The sequence below is a fragment of the Phocoena phocoena genome, chromosome 12 (genome assembly GCF_963924675.1).
Source record: "Phocoena phocoena chromosome 12, mPhoPho1.1, whole genome shotgun sequence".
In the NCBI taxonomy this organism is placed as follows: domain Eukaryota; kingdom Metazoa; phylum Chordata; class Mammalia; order Artiodactyla; family Phocoenidae; genus Phocoena; species Phocoena phocoena.
In genome coordinates this window covers 47,835,133-47,853,029 of record NC_089230.1, presented here as the reverse complement: position 1 = coordinate 47,853,029, position 17,897 = coordinate 47,835,133, and the positions used below count along the sequence as shown (strand labels likewise).

Genomic DNA, 17,897 nt, shown 5'->3' with positions numbered 1-17,897 from the left:
AACATATAGAGAGAAAAAAAATCAATGCCTAAGACAAAAGTCCAAGAAACAACCACAATGTTAAAAGAGGAATCAACAAAATGTTGTAAATATGAATGACTAGAAAGGTATGAGGAAAACCAGAAAAGGTTTACATCAAAGCAGCCTTATTTTAAGGTACCTAAGCACTGACAAGTGGTCAAAAGGTAAGGACAAAGAGGTGTTAATTGGGTTTAACAACACTGAGGTCACTAATGAAGGCAATTTGAGTGAAATGGTTGAAGTAGAGCCTATATTGGAGTAAGTTAAAGAGTGAATGGGAGGTAAGACACTGAACCCACAAAGTATAGATAAATTCTTCTGGGAGGGGACTTCCCTGGCGCGGTGGTTGAGAATCCGCCTGCTAATGCAGGGGACACAGGTTTGATCCCTGGTCCGGGAAGATCCCACATGTTGTGGAGCAACTAAGCCCATGTGCCACAACTACTGAGCCTGCGCTCTAGAGCCTGCGAGCCACAACTACTGAGCCTGCGTGCCACAACTACTGAAGCCTGCGTGCCTAGAGCTCATGCTCTGCGACAAGAGAAGCCACTGCAATGAGAAGCCCGTGCACTGCAAGTAAGAGTAGCGTCCTCTCGCTACAACTAGAGAAAAGCCCACACACAGCAACGAAGACCCAACACAGGCCAAAAAAAAATCTTCTGGGAGAATAGCTGTAAGTATGAATGTCTTTGAGTATGAATGTGTGTATGTGTAAAATTAACAGAGTCTTATTAATATTTAAATGGTGTAGAAAGGGAGATGGGGATAACTGATAGATGGAAGCAAAGGTCAAAGAGGGTAGAATATGAGCTTTAGAGGTAAGGGGGTAAATCTCTTCCACTGTAATAGGCAGTGAGAAGGACAGAATGGCTGTGAATAGATTTTAAGAATCTTTGATAGAAAATTAAGAGAGCTTTATTTTGATGGTTCTCAAACTTTTGGCCCCAGGACTCCTTTTCATTCTTAAAATTTATTGACAGCGTCAAAGAGCTTTTGTTTGATTTGACACTTACCAAATCAGGTTAAAACAGAAAATTTTAAGAAAATTATTTACTAATTTTAAAATAACCACAATAAACCCATTATATGTTAACATAAATAACAGTGTTTTATATATTAAAAAATCCTATATTTTCCAAAACAAAAACAATTTAGTGGGAAAAGAGGAATTGTTTTAATCTTTGCAAACCTCTGTTTTAATAGAAGACAACTGGATTCTCACATCTGCTTCAGCTCAGTCTGTTCTGATATATTGTTTGGTTGAAGCATATGAAGAAAATCCAGCCTTACACAGATAAATAATTGGAAGAAGAAAGAGTAACTGAATAGCCTTTTCAGGCAAAGGTTGATCTTTGTTTCTACTACATGGAAATGCAATGGAGTGGTAGTTTCTTAAAGGTCAGGAATAATGTGGAATTTGAAACCAAATCAATGAACTTTTTGTACTCTGTTATATTAAAACTTATTGGTCTACCTAACACTTGGAGTATTTTTACCCATGCATAATTTTCTAACATCATGCACTGGTCATTTGGAAAATATAGATCCACTAAGTTATATAAATCTTCTAAATGGTGATACATTTCATTAAACAATATGGAAAAAATGTTAATAATATCACCTATCTCATCAGAAAAATCTTTTAAGTACTGAAAAGTGGTTAAGTTCACAGTAGAAAGCTCTCCCACTCTGGCCTCACTCTCACATATTTCTCCTTGCTTTGAAACTGAAGAACGAATTTCTCTTGGTATTGAACATTTGGTCTGGCTAGCAGGGCACTAGGATTATTATACAAGGCAGCCAATCATCTCTCTTTATATACTTCTACAAACTCTCTAAGACAGAAAAGAAGCAGTTGGGTGTAAAACAAGGTCCTTTACCCTTAAAATATCTTTCCTAGAGTCCAAGCTATGACTCTCTCTCTTTACACATATATGTACATATTATGGTCTCTTTCTTTAATAATGCTACAAACTATACAGGCCTTTCTTCTAGATTTTTCTTTTTATTATTAAATTACTTAAGTGATAGTTATTCATTTTTTATTTCATTTATCTTTGTACCTTTTCACCATTGCAGGGTTGTAAAGATAGATCTTCATAAAGTGTCTTTCCTTCTCATGATAACCATAAAAAGGCCTGAAATAAAAGAAAAAGACATTTCAATTTATTTTCATCAGAGATGAAATAATGCAACTTATTGTCCTAAATGGACTCAGCTGGCCGAATTCAGTCTTACTTACATTGAATATTACCAACCGCCCCCCAACAAAACAAAAGAACCTCCAAAACTTTTCAATTAAACCTACCACAAGGTTAACATATGACATTATAAAATCTTGTTACTTCTTTTAAAAAAGTTTAAAAATACCACTTAAAAAAAAAACTAGGGACAAAAAGGAGCAGCAAACTATTTATACCTTAATTTCAATCATCATGGCTCTATTAAAAAGTAGCTCTTTACTCAGACCATGTATGAGAAGAACAGAGACCTTCCCGATACCTTTTCCCATTTCCCATTTTTTCTGTCAAAAACTAAAGCTGTTCATCAACAAAGTCCTTTAATTGACAGAATTTGTATCACTTTCCTTATTTGTCTCTGTTATTAATTTTACAAGTTCACTAAGCAGAGACAATTTACCTGTTATACATATGTACATATGTGTATGTGTGTATAAAACACACTCAAATCAAAGGAAACCTGTGAAAACGGTGTAGACAGGAACTTAAGAGATTGAAAAGACAACAGCTTTACTAAGGACGCTATTTATGTTGAGGCTCGGTTCTTCTCAGGGTATCAGCTAGAAGGGGGAAAGGGAGAAGCGAAAATCTATGTGACAGGGAGAGAAACAAGTCCTCAATGCAAGAAGGAATAAGTTGGGCTATCATGTTATATCATTTCAGGAGGATCTGAAACTCTGATATACAGACTACCATTTTCAAAGGTGATGTAATTAGAAACAATATATAAATAGGTCTGAATTTATAGACAAAATAATAAAAAGTATTTGCCTAGAGTCTGTCTGTAAATAGTGGTTGGTTAAATCTTTAGGTGGATAAACTCAATTTCTTTTCATTAAAAAAAATATTTTCCCCTTATGATGGGCACTAGATAGAGCTTACCCTCATTAGGACACCATTTCTCTCTGTCATGTCTGACAGTGTAGCAGACCTCAAATACAGGAGTAAGTTGGCGACAGAGTCATTATTTGAGGTATATTTAAACGACTTTTTTTAATATAAACTATTTCAAGCCTTTAGGTCAGAACCATCTATATGATTGCTGTAAAGCAATTTCTATTTAAAAAAAAAAAACGGTCTAAAACGTTCTTTGTCTTATCTTTACCACTCACTCCAATCTTATCTCACACCCACTCTTCCTTTTTCCTCCAGCCATTCTAAACATTTCAGCCCCTTCTAACTCGATCCACTCTCAAGTAAACTGCCATTCCCTCTGCCTGGCAAGTTCTGCCCTGAACCTTTGTATGGCTTACTTTCAGTCTTCATTCAGGTCTCTGCTTAAACTCACCTCCTCAGAAAGGTCTACTCTGACCATCACTCCCTATCCCCTACCCTTTACTATTTTTTTTTTTTAAAATAACACTTACCCTTTCCTGTCTAGTTTGATGCTGCTCACCCCATTTTTGTTGCCATGAAGGAAGGGGTGAAACACACATTATATGAATGATCTCATTCTCTCTCACCAGCAAAATTCAATTCTTTATTCCTCCTGCTTTGGTATTTTTCATATACATAAATATAGCTCTCTGTCTAAAGATAGGAGTTATACCTTTAGCCAGATAAATGGAAAAAAAAGAGAATTAAATCTGCACTGGTGTGGTCCACATTATCTTTGCTTTGTTTTTGCTAAAAATCTTTAGGATTTTACAATTAGAATCTTATAAATTTCAAAAACTGAATACAAGACTATCAAATTCCTACAATTCTTTGTAAATCTAGGATTCTGCTTTTGTAACTATTGCCCCAAAATACAGCCTGGAAATTCTATAAATTCAGTTTTCTGTTTCTTCTAGCCAAGAAAGTCTCTGTATAATTTAACCTGCAATTCTTACTTTCTGCTGTTGACTTTAGTTGATTTTGCCAAAAGAATTTCTCCACAGGGAGACTCTCTGGGAGAAAGAAAGTAGAATGGAGCAGAGTTCGAGAGTAGATATGTTTATATTTTAAAAATTGTATCTGATAATTGGAGTTAGTTTTTTAATATAACAATGAGAAGAAAAATGAGCACAGATAGTGAAAAAAAACCCTCAGTTAATTAATTTAGATGGATTAAGAATCTTTTCATAGAATATTTTCTAGAATCAAGATGGCTAAGTGACAAGGAACCCCTGAAATGAGCCTAAGGTCATGGTCCTCTCTCTTAACGCAGCTTCAGTATAGTACACAGTCTAGGAAGACTGGAATTAAATTTGTTCAAGTTTTAATTTGATAGCTAGATGCAACTTGCTTACTTAAAGAAGTAGACAATACTGAAGGAGTAAAGGAATCATAGAAGCTACAATGCATGGTAAGGGAAAAGGGGACCTATATAAGAAAAAAACATAGAAAACATTAGAATGGGAGAAAAAAGAGAATGTCAGCCATAAATTAGACAGCTCATCTTTTGCTTCCAGGTCTCTAGATTTGTAACTCAACTAACTCTTAAAAATATGGCTATGCTTTTAACAAATGCCCACCAAACATATAGAAAGACTGGTGACTCATTATTCATCCCACTAGGCTGTTTGGAGATTCAACTTTGAAATGAGAATATGTATAGGAAAGTTCCGAGGAATCATTAAACATAAAAAAATTAGAATATAAAGCTGATGATTATCTTTAACCTAATTGTTGCTATCATAGGATGGGTGTGAACTTTTACCTCATTCATTTATTCAAACAAATAGTTATTGAGCCTTGTTTACTAAGTGCCCAACAACATACAAGGTGCAAGGGATATAATGATGGATAGACAAACATGGTCCTTTTTCTCATGGAACTTACAGGCTGGTGGGAGAAACACATAAGAACTAATAAAAAATTAAAATAACTGCAAACTATAGTAAAGTACTAAAGAAAACAAAGAATGGGCTAAGATACAGAATAATAATAACAACAACCTATTTTAAGGAGGGAAGTCAGAGAAAACTTCTCTGAGAGGTGAAGATTTGAAGGACTGGAGAGGGGTAGAGCACTCAAGGAAAGGAAACTGCGTGTACAAAGGTGGGAAAGAGCTCAGCACATCAGAGGAACTGAAAGAAGACCAGTGTTTCTGAATGGAACACAGTGAACAAAGTTACAGAGGCAGGCAGGGGTCAGAAACTTAAATTTTAATGTATAAACAATATGAAACCACTCAAGGATTTTAAATGATTTTAAAAGGATCCAATTTACATTACAAGACAGGTACTTCTGCAGCTCTGGAGTGAGATAAGAACAGAAGAAGGAAATTCAATTAAAAGGATACTGTGGTGGTCCAGAAGAAAACCTGGATTAAGGTGGAAGAAGTAGACAAATTTAAGATGGATTTCATACAGATGTATTCAACTCATATGTTCCAGTATGAGCTCTAAATCTTTCCCGCCAGCCTGCTCTATCTGCACAGACTCAAAACTTTGTAGTCATACCTGACTCCTCTCACAAACTTCATCCAATCAGACAGCAAATCTTGGGGACTCAACCCTCAGAATAGATTTAGAAGCTGACCACTTCTCACTACTCCCCTGCTACTACCCTAGTTCAAGCCACCATATTTTCTCACCCAGATTAATGAAACAAGAGTCCTAGTGTTCTCCCTGTTTCAACTCTCATGCCCCTATGATCTATTCTTCCCACAGTTGCTAAAGGAACCCTTTCAAGTTTAAGTTAGATCCTGGCTGCTCAAAATCATGCAATAGCTCAGAGTAAAATAGAAGAGCCTACTGCGGTGGTTTCTCAAACTTGAGTATGCATCAGCATCAGCAGAAAGGCTCACAAATTTCTGGGTCCCACCACCAGAGTATCTGATTCATTAGATGTGGGGTGAGACCAAAGAATATATTCTAAGTTCTCAAGTGTGTTAGTCTGAGTCCTCCAAGAAGTAGATGTCAAAATGTGCAAGAAATTTGTTAGTGGAAACACCTGTGAGAGAATATGAGGATGAACTCAGGAAAGGGTGGGACAGCCACAAGACTTAGATACAGGTCTGATCTAAGTGAAGGAGAGAGGGACAGAGGGAAGATGAGTAGAAGTATCTTTTATTGCAGTGTGATTCTAGTGAAAGTTCAGAAAGGCTGTCCCAGAGTTCCCAAGTGTCTCCCAGAAACAGGCCTGCCTTAGTAGGCTTGCTCTGCTTAGCCAATGGCTGGGAGTAGCCTATGGAAAGCAGCTTCAGTTTACACAGGATGATAAATGGATTTTAGTGCAGTAGCTGGGACCATTGTTCAATTATGCTCTTTGTATTTGGAGATCTGAGAGGTGCATTCTCATGGATGTCAAACCAGGTAAAAGTGATTTTGGCGACCCACTGGCCAACATGATCTCCATTCTCTCATATCTCTCTAACCTCATTTTGTCCACTCTCCTTTCCCTCCACTCCAGACACCTGGCCTCCATTTTGTTCCCACCCCCTCACCTTCAAGTCTTTGCTCAAATGTCATTTACCGTGTCAATGACACCTTCCCTGATTACCCTATATAAAACTGCCACCAGACTACTTCCCCACCCCATACTACTGATCCTTCTTATCTGTTCTACATATTTTGTTCTATAGCATTAATTATCATGTAATAAATAAATTTATTTCATGTTCTATCTGTTGGTTACTTTCTGTTTTCCATTACTAGAATGTAACCTCCATGGGGGCAGGGACCTTTGTTTTGTTCACCAATATAAAAGGTGCTCAATAAATACTTGATGAATAAATTACATAAATTTCTACAGTTCTAGGAAGCAGAGAAATGGAAAAAGTTAAAACAAAAATTACTGTTAACCATCTATCTTTCATTGCAATAAAAATGGACTTTAAAAAGTTACAGTAAGAAATTCACCCTGGTTCCATTAGATTAGAAATAAAAGAAAAATGAACAGAGTATATTTGAATTGGATATGTTTTCTTTTAACTAGAACAGTAATATAAATACAAATAGAAATTTAAAAAGATGTTATCATATACTTACATTCCTGATACTAATGACACTTTGAACACGTGCTGAGCAGTGGAAGATGGATTGCCTAAAGCCACATTAAGTGCTCTGTCGATACTGAATGCCATCTGAGAAAGATAGCTTTCTGGCTGCTGTCCATAACCATCATATGGCACATAGAGGTAAGGAAAGATGCCATGTAGATGAAGACATGTCTTCTGACCTAAAATGTAACACATTGTAAAGTTTAGACCTGAGATGCATTTTAAAACCTTAACATTACAAAGCTCAGAATACAAGTCATTTAAATGGTCTAAGGACAACACAGCTTATCTGAGGGAAGGGTTGAAGAAACTAACCCATAGTTAAAGCCACCTGTATTGACTACATTTTACAACAGAACATTTAGAAGCATTTTATAAATATAAGCATTATAGTTTGATTTAAATAGTAGTTTTGGTGCAAATACGTTTGAATATTTCACCCTCACAATCTAACTACTTTTATGGACTTCACTGAATTGCCCTGTAACAGTGGCCCCCAATCTTTTTGGCACCAGGGACCGGTTTCATGGAAGACAATTTTTCCACGGAATTGGGGAGGGGGGGACGTTTCAGGCAGTAACTCGAGCGATGGGGAGCAGCAGATTAAGCTTTGCTTGCTTGCTTGCCACTCACCTCCTGCTATGCGGCCCGGTTCCTAACAGGCCACTGACTGGTAACTGGTCCAGAGCCCAGCGGTTGGGGACCCTTGCCCTATAATACCACTTAACGCAGTGTTATGAAGCTTACAAAAGCTCACTGAAAGTTTACTAAATAAATCAATGAATGTGTCTGTCTTGGCATCCAGTGTGTGGAGTTTTGCTATAGGGCGGGGGGGCGTGGTTTGGGAAGGGTAAAAATGAAATTTTGCTATTAGGGAAAAAAAATCAAAACAGACAAAAAAGAATCAAAAGAAAACCCCTACAAATCAACTGTCTGCAATGGACTTCTGGATATTTAAATTGCACATTTGATGGAGTGGGACAGGGGAGACACAAAGAGGGAAAAAAAAAACCAGCATGCACACCTTCCAGGAAGCCATTATATCAGGCAAGGTGCAGAAGGGGTAAATGGGCTGATTTGCCAACAGACAATCCCGTATAGCCATGATAGAGAAAATAATATGAGTAAGAACCCACAAAATAAGTGCTACCGAAAAATTAATGTATCCACGACAAGGTTAAGTAACAACAGCAGCAACAAAAAGCAGATGCATCATTATTCTCATGAATCTGGCAGGACTGTATAAAAGTGGTTCCTTTCCTCTGAACATTGTCCCTCGTTCCCCTTGGGCACATGCTATTTGTCTAATTCAAACAGAGAGGAGAACAGCAGTGATGGAAGAACACATGCATTCTTCTCATGCTGTCACTTACTACTGCCCTGCCAACACAATCCTAGGGCTTCTCTCCCACCTCTTATCCCACTCTGTTCCACTGGCTTTTTCTTTTGGTAGAAAAGTATTTGTTTGATCACTATCCTATTTATAATTTAGGGTGATTTATGTAAAATACATAGAAAATAGTTCTATGTTCTGTTGATACTTGTATTTACACTTTTTACAGTGAATAACATCAGCTTGTCTCATTTTTAAGGTACAGCTATAAGAGAATTAACAAATAAATCTGGAATAGTTATTACATAAAGTATAGCAAAATTGGAAAAGTCGCATAATGGAATAAGATCTATGCCCTCCCGAGTACAGTATTCTCATTTGAGCTACCAACTTTGATGTTATTGAAAAATTACAAATTGTGTTGCTGCTAGACAAATTTTAATTTCTAATTTTATGTTAATTTCAAAGGAATGAAAAAAATATTTTCAGTTAAAAGCAAATTCTTTAACCATTCTCTTTTATTTCTAAATATGCATGATACTACTTCCTAAATATTGCAGCTTTCAATTCTTCAAATAGAAAAAATTCAAATTGTAATGATGAACGAGTCTTAATATATTGATATTTTATCAATTTACTGATGATCTATTTGAATGCTTTTTAAACATCTCATGAAAAAAGGTTATAACCATTACACTTCTGGATATAAACCACAATTCGGTTAAAAGTAACTGGCGGGCTTCCCTGGTGGCGCAGTGGTTGAGAGTCCGCCTGCCGATGCAGGGGACACGGGTTTGTGCCCCGGTCCGGGAGGATCCCACATGCCGCGGAGCGGCTGGGCCCGTGAGCCATGGCCGCTGAGCCTGTGCGTCCGGAGCCTGTGCTCCGCAACGGGAGAGGCCACAACAGTGAGAGGACCGCGTACCGCAAAAAAAAAAGAAAAAAAGTAACTGGCATGCTAAACTACGGGGTGAGGGAGGTAGGGAGACAGAAAAGTATCCTCTTTTTAAGTTGACAAATAAAATATAAGACCGGTGGTTACAAAATTACTAGCATATTTCACAAGCAATATTGTAAGTTCTTAAGATACGAGTTTTACAGTCCATATCTTAATAATGTAAATCTGGGTAAGCTTTATAAGAAATAATAATAAAATCTGATTTCTAATAGTTTCTTTATAGGCAGGATGTTCACAAAGTTCATAAAAAATTTTACCATATCCTCTTTTCACATCTCCTATGAAGTAGGGGCCAGAGAAATGATCTTTCTATTTATAGGCTTTGGAACAATAATTTACAGTGTATGATTTAGAAAAAAAAGCAGAAATCATTTATTCAGCAGGCACTGGACTAAGTGCTTTATATATATTTATTTCTAAAACTTAGAACAACTTTGCAAGTATCACAAAGGTTAACTTTCCCAAAGTCACACACCTATTAAGTAATTGAATCAGGATTTAAAAGCAGATCAACAAAATCTAAAACCAATGCTCTTTCCATTTAACCATTCTGGTTCAATGTTTTTAAGAAAGTAAATATTGGCTTCCTTAATCCTTAATTCCTCAGTTCTTATTTTTGTACTGTAAACACCTGTTTTCTTACTGAGCTCTCTCTCTCATTTGACTGCAAATTCTTGGGAGCTGGTGTTGTGTTTGAATGACAGTAATATCCCCAGGATCCAGCACAAAACACATTAATATGTATTTAACAGATATTTATTGAACGAACCACCAGCAAAACAGAATAGGTGCTTAAGGAGAAGGAATGGTGTGAAAGCCCAGAATATCTGAAAAAACAAATCTATGAAAACAGAGGGACTCTGATACAACTAAGGCACCACCAGCAGGGTTACAGAAGAACATAAAGGATCTCCAGCTTACTGCACTTTCCTACCCTGAATGACCCAACGTCCCATGCAAATCTGTAGTCACTAAATCAACACAGATGCACCTCCGTGTAGTTCTCCAGCAGTAGGGATAGCTCAGTGCTTTACTCACCACCCTTACTCAAGAACAATCTCCTGAAGAACAACCACAGCCTAAGGAATTCTTGGCAGAACCATAACAGCTCTAATACAGAATAAGTGTCACAGAAATTATGAGAAACAAGATAAAAAAAGGAAACTCAAAAGTTAAACAAAGAAAATGTGTAAAAATGAACAACAGTCAATTTCTTGTCTTTTATCATTATAAAATTTGTGGTTCTGTCAGAGCGTCGCTTTATCTTGACAAGATACAGACCACTTTTATTTTTTTCCCCTCCATCAGCTCTATCCCACACAAATATGTGGAGCCATACAGATGTAAAGTCCCTCAGAGAAAAACTAGTCTACCCTGACCCCCCTCACTCAGGATTATTTTCGGCTGTGAGAAAACACCCTAAAATCAGTGCTTGTAAGCATTAAATTAGTGGCTTCTCTCTCATAAAAGTCCACGTAGCTTGATACAGATTCAGGTTTTTTCAACATCTATTTAGCGGCCTAGTGAAGAGGAATACTTGACTTCAGCCTAGAGGCTTTTCTACTATACTCCGAAGAGTTCCACACACAGGATTCTTTTAAGAAACTTTTTATAAAATTAATAAAAGCTATGCTGTTTCAAAACCTTACTAAATGATTTGGGATCCTGGATATTAGCTATTTCCAGGTAAAGTGGATCCAAAGAAAGAAAATATCCCTACTTTCTGAATGCCCCCTATTATTGTCATGTGAAACTGAATTAAGGCAACAAATACAGTAGGGATAAAGACTGTCATTGGGGGAATAAGCCTATGTACACAGGTTTCAAAAAATTTTTAAGAGTATGAATTTTCCAATTTGACTGACGTCGTCTCATTCAGAAACTGCAACAAGGTTGTTTCACGAAAAGTGCCACGGAACTTGTCACAGTATAACTGCTCGCTTTTAAAGACACTACAGCAAAACTTTGTGGAATTGGCTGTTTTCCAACTGTGTGTAAGAAGGGCTTTTATAACTAAGGTAGGGGCCTCTGTAACAGCCAGTACTTGGGTGCTCTAAATCTAATCTTTCACATAACTTAGAATTACACTACACATAAAGTCCTCTGTATTCCAACATTTCTTATATTGTTTTCTCACGTGTTCTTCTACATTTTAAGTGCCCAGATTTGGGCTCTGAATTAATTCTACTTCTAAAACCTTGTTAGTTTATCCGTAGCAAAATTACTTTTGTTTTTGTGGATCCATTTTCAATAAACAGAAAGACTAACACGTGCCATTCCTCTAATTCCGGGGTCTACAAATTTTCTTTTGTAAAGTGGCAGATAGTAAATACTTTAGGCTTTCTGGACTATACTGTCTCTGACAACTACTTAACTCTGTTGTTGTAGTCTAAAAGCAATCATAGACAGTACTTAAGTGAATGGGCATGGCTGTGTTCCAATAAAACTTCACTTACAAAAACAGGCAACAGGGGGCTTCCCTTGTGGTGCAGTGGTTGACAGTCCGCCTGCCGATGCAGGGGACACGGGTTTGTGCCCTGGTCCGGGAAGATCCCACATGCCGCAGAGCGACTAGGCCCATGAGTCATGGCCGCTGAGCTTGCGCGTCCAGAGCCTGTGCTCCGCAACAGGAGAGGCCACAACATTGAGAGGCCCGCATGCCGCAAAAGAACAACAACAACAACAACAAAAAAAAAAAAAAAAAAACAGGCAACAGGAGGGATTTTGTCCATGGATAGTAATTTGCCAAACCCTGATCTGATTAGACTTCCTTGTCAACCAGAACAGGAAAATTTAATGGTGCCTTCTTTTTTCTTTTTTAAAAAAAACAAGCTGATTGGTAATCACAATCAAAATCATGCTGACCTAAGAGTATCTTAGGAGACTGAATAAGAAATGCTCATTTTGTAATTTGCAAACCCCATCTCCCAAATCTCAATCGACACAAGATTTTAAACAAAACTCTACAGAGCTATCAAACAAACAAACAAACTTGGCTATATGAACAGGAATATCTGTACTTATGAAATTTTTCATATTTTCTTCAAGGAACATCTCTTTTTAAGTTTTATATTACTATCGTTAACTCAACGTTTCCCTCCAGTCTTTCTTTTTCCATGCCCACAAAACCCACAAAATGAGTTAAGCAAAACTCCTCATAGTCACAGTTTGAAAGCAAATGTTATCTCACCTATTCTCGTCTAAAAAAGAAAAGTCTTAAAGATGTACTCTTAGCCCTAGAAATTACATTTTTTCAGAATTTATGCTAAGGAAAAGATTAAGAATGTACATACAGATTTAGATATTAAGATGCTAAGAGAGTATAACTAATAATAGTAAAAAATTGAAGATAATAAACTTCCCCAAGATTAAGTAATTATGGCATATCTGTATCTCAGAACAAATCTATGGCTCTCATACCAAATCCTGCTTGCTACTTGTTTTTGTAAATCAAGTTTTATTGGAATACACCCATTTGGAAGGGTCTATGGCTGCTTTTGCTACAGGAAGAGTTGAATAGCTGTGACAGAGACCTTCTAGCCCCTCAAAGCTTCAAAAATGTACTATGTGGCCCTATAGAGAAAAAGTCTGCTAACCTCAGCAATAGGTGGTATTGACGTATATTTCCTAGCATAAGTTGTTTATGACATATCTATTTCTGGTGATGTTCAGATTTAATTCAGTTATGAAACTATATATAATACATTAAATCAGATAATGGGTGATTTCATTTTTTTGTTGTTGCTTATATATATTTTCTAAATATTATACAATTTGTGTAAAAGAAAGGCAAGAAGGAAGAAGTCACCTACTTCTCAATGACCGAGAAATTAAAAACAAAATAAAACAAAAACTAAGTATAAACACTAACTTTATAAAGGGCATATGTATATAACTTCCTGTTGAATAGTTTCTCTTCATTTTCTCCTTTCATTCATAAATAATGCTTTGGGGTCTCCCATACATTCATGCCATTTTATTTCTTCAACTAAGGTATACAGGACTTTATTTAGAATCATTGGCTTTAAGTTACTAATCCTACATTACTAACAGCTATATCCCTCAGACACCAGATGTTTCAAAGGCCTAGTTTATTTATAAGTCTGCCTAATATATCTTTGTATTCTCAGTGCTGAACATGGTTGGTTCTGTCATTCATACATGTAGGCATAAATTCTCTATTCATCAAATAATTTGTGGAAGCCCAATGTTCAGTGCTAGGCCACAGGCTGCTCATAATCACAGCCCTGGATCTCATGGACTTGACATTCTACTTGGAGATAAAGATGAGTAAATAGGCCATTACAGTATGGTAATTCTATATCCAGAAGTATCTAACTCAGTTTGTGAGAATATAAGAAGGCTTCCCTGAGGAAGCAATAAAAGAGCAAAGTGAGAAAGAATACTGCAGTATGTACAGATACCTGAAAGCAAACAAGAACATGACATGGTCTGGAAATAGGAAAAAGGCAATTAGGATGGAGCAAGGAATGCAATGGAGAGAAGGGCAAAGTGTGTGTGTGTGTGTGTGTGTGTGTGTGTGTGTGTGTGTGTGTGTGTCCGTGTGGACTCTGTGACCTATCTGGATTTGCATTTTATAAAGTTCCCTTCTGGACACATTGTGGAGAAGCTGGGGACAGAACTATAATGGGAAGATCTGTTTTGGAGGCTGTTGGAATAATTCAGGCAGGAGATGTCAGTAGAGATAAAGAAAACCTAAATCGAAAGATTTAGGGCACAGAACTGAAAGGTAACTTACTGTAATTTGAAGGTAGGGTAAAGGAGAAAGAATAAAAAATGACCCACATTTTTGGTTTAGGCAACTAGACAAATGGGAATGTCATTCAAAGAAAACTGAGAAAGAAGAATAGGTTGATTTCTGTTTTGAACTTGAGGAATTTTACATATCTGTAGAAATTCCAAATGAAGATTTATGTTAAGCAAAATTAGATACAGATGAGGAGCTAAAGACAGAGATCTGGGCTAGAGAAGAAGACAGATTTGAGAGTATGAGCAACAACTGAGTAAGAACGTTCAGGGAAAATAGACAAGAGAAGGGGTGTAAGCCAGAAACTTGAGGAATACTAATATTTAAGGGAGGAATAGAGGATTTTGATTTATGTGGGATGTGAGAGAATCAGCCCCTGAAAGGGCTGCCTGGCAAGAAAGGGAGGTAATAGTCAGTGAATAATTGAGAATGTAACTATGTTAGCCGTGGAACCAGAGTTCCAAAGGTCCAACAGAAATGTATAAGAGAAAGGCAAGCAATGAGAGGCTGGGTCAGAGACTGGAAGCAGAATGCTGATAAAAATATACAAGAATGGGAAAAGGCACTTCTAGAATGGCAGAGGAAGGACCTTGGAAAACCAGCTCCTCCATAAAAGCAACAAGAATACTGGCAAATACTGTCAAAGGAAAAGACAACCTACTCAATGGGAGAAAATATTTGCAAATGATATGACCGATAAGGGGTTAATGTCCAAAATACATAAACAGCTCATACAACTCAACATCAAAAACACAAACAACCCAATTTAAAAATGGGCAGAAGACCTGAACAGACATTTTTCCAAAGAGGAAGTGCAGATGGCCAACAGGCACATGAAAAGATGCTCAACACTGCATCTTTTAGCTCAACACTGCTAATCACTCACACCTGTCAGAATGGCTATCATAAAAAGAACACAAATAACAAATGTTGGTGAGGATGTGGAGAAAAGGAAACCCTCATACACAGTTGGTGGAAATGTAAATTGGTGCAGCCACTGTGGAAAACAGTATGGAAGTTTCTCAAAAAAACTGAAAACAGAACTACCATATGACCCAGCAATTCCACTCCTGGGTATATATCCAAAGAAAATGAAAACACTGATACAAAAAGCTATATGCACCCCAGTGTTCAGAGCAGCATTATTTATAATTGCCAAGATACAGAAGCATCCTAAGTGTTCATCAACAGATGAATGGATAAAGAAGCTGTGCAATATGCATACACACACACACAAAATACCACTCAGCCATAAAAAAGAAAGAAATTTTGCCATTTGCAACAACAGGGATGGACTTGGAGGGTATTATGCTAAGTGAAATAAGTCAAACAGAGAAAGACAAATATTTTATGATGATCACTTATATGTGGAATCTAAAAAAATACAACAAACTAGTGAATACAACAAAAAAGAAAGACTCACAGATATAGAGAACAAACTAGTAGTTACCAGTAGGGAGAGGGAAGGGAGGAGGGTCAATATAGGGGTAGAGGATTAAGAGATACAAACTATTATGTATAAAATAAGCTACAAGGATATATTTTACAACACAGGGAATATAGCCAATATTTTATAATAACTATAAATGGAGTACAACGTTTAAAAATTATAAACCACTATACTGTACACCTGTAACATATAATATTGTACATCAACTATACTTCAAGAAAAAAAATTTTTTTAAGAATACTGCAGGGCTTCCCTGGTGGCGCAGTGGTTGAGAGTCCACTTGCCAATGCAGGGGACACGGGTTCGTGCCCCGGTCCAGGAAGATCCCACATGCCGCAGAGCGGCTGGGCCCGTGAGCCATGGCCACTGAGCCTGCGCGTCCGGAGCCTGTGCTCCGCAACGGGAGAGGCCACAACAGTGAGAGGCCCGCATACCGGAAAAAAAAAAAGAATACTGCAAAATACTGTCAAAATCAACTTTATTTTTAGCTTTGACATTAATTTAAAGGCTTGTGACAATCTAAGGAATGTTTATTCAAGAAAACCAGTTGACTCTTAGCAAGAAGAGCAAGCTTTCTAGTGTCTTAACTTGACCGAATTCAATCTCTCATCCCCAGCTCCAGATCAGCCTTGAAAACCAAAATATTGCAAATATGGTAGCTGTGAAACCCCAAAGCCAAGCAGATACTGGAGAGACCAGAATAGATTTGAAGTTCTCCCAAAGCCTCAGAAAACTGTTACTATTTGATGTGCCTTGCAGCTTGCTAAAATACTCCATTCTCAGGGCTTGTCTTTGTTTGATAAGACTCAAGAGCTCATTCTATGTGTATAGTCTTATCTGCAGCATATTTGTTGAAAATAGTCATCAACAACTGTTTAACACTGCAGTTGCCTGAGCGATTTTTACTAGTTGCAGCTAATAAGAGGCTGACCAAGATACTTAAAAGAAAAAACCGAGGAATTAAATGTCCATAAGGGGCTTTGAAAAGCTCTGCAATAGTCCTGGGAATTTAAAAGGCTAGGCACATGTGAGGAGCTGTGTGAATGTGCAGGAAGACCTGAGAAGGCCCTAATCTTTCACTTCTGGTTGACCTTGAAGCTCTGCTTCAACATATGCACACAAACAAAGCCCCTCAGCAAAAGCTGAATAGAGACCTATTGGTTCAAGTCATTTAAAGAAATCTCTGGCTAATCAGTAACTGATCACTGAGTTAGCTGAGCAGACTTCAAAGAACAAAGACTGAACAGAATTAGCCCAGGAAAATCACTAGAGAAACAAGCAGCAACACCAATAACAGAGCAAAACAAATCCTGGGAGTAGGAAGAAATATGATTTTCTTAACTGTCACATTATTTAAAATGTGACAATTTAGTTTATTGTATTTAAAATGTCTAGTTTCCAACAAAAAAATTATGACATACAAAGAAATAGGGAAGTATGGCCCATACATAGGAAAAAAAGTCAACAGAAACTGTCTCTGAAGAAGCCCAGATGTTGCTCTTACTAGACAAAACCTTAAACCAGCTATTATAAATATTTCAAAGAAATAAAGCAAATTATGTCTAAAGAATTAAAGGAGTTTGAGAGTCATATTTTACCTAATGGAGAATATAAATGAAGAGACAGAAATTATAAAAAAGAATCAAATAGAAAGCTGGCATTTAAATATGAAAAGGATATTTCCACCCAGTGAAATTAAAACAATAAGAAGAAGATTCAAACAGACATTTTCAAGTTGAAAAGAGCAATAACAGAAATCAAAAATTTACTAGAGGGGGTAAACAGCACATGTGAACTGGCAGAAGAACCAGTGAACTTCAGACAGGTCAGTTAAGATTCTCCCCAATCCGAGGAACAAAAAGAGTAAAGGAAAATGAACAGAGCCTCAGAGATCTGTGGGTCTCCATCAAGTATACCAACATAAACACAATGTGAGTTTCCGAAGGAGAGGAGAGAGAGAAAGGAGTGGAAAGAATATTTGAAAAAATTATGACAAAAAACTTCCCAAATTTGATGGAAAACGTTAGTATGTATACCTAAAAAGTTCAATAAACTCCGAGTAGGACAAAGTTGAAGAGATCCACATCTAGATGTTTCATAGCCAAACTGTCAAAAGACAGAAAGAGAATCATGAAAGCAGCAAAAACAAAACAGAACAGTTCTCAGATACAAAGTTTCCTCAAGAAGATTAAGAGCTGAC

At 37.0% G+C, this 17,897-nt stretch overlaps 1 protein-coding gene across 1 annotated transcript in view; it reads right to left on the bottom strand.

The window, feature by feature from the left end:
• Nucleotides 1-17,897, bottom strand: part of REV3L (REV3 like, DNA directed polymerase zeta catalytic subunit) — a 184,669-nt gene that overhangs the window by 120,459 nt on the left and 46,313 nt on the right. Inside the window, exons 2-3 of the mRNA XM_065888547.1 lie at nucleotides 7,178-7,367; nucleotides 2,085-2,159 (exon numbers count right to left, since the gene is read on the bottom strand). Of these exons, the coding sequence (XP_065744619.1) occupies nucleotides 2,085-2,159; nucleotides 7,178-7,367 (265 nt within the window). The remainder of the gene's footprint in view (nucleotides 1-2,084; nucleotides 2,160-7,177; nucleotides 7,368-17,897) is intronic.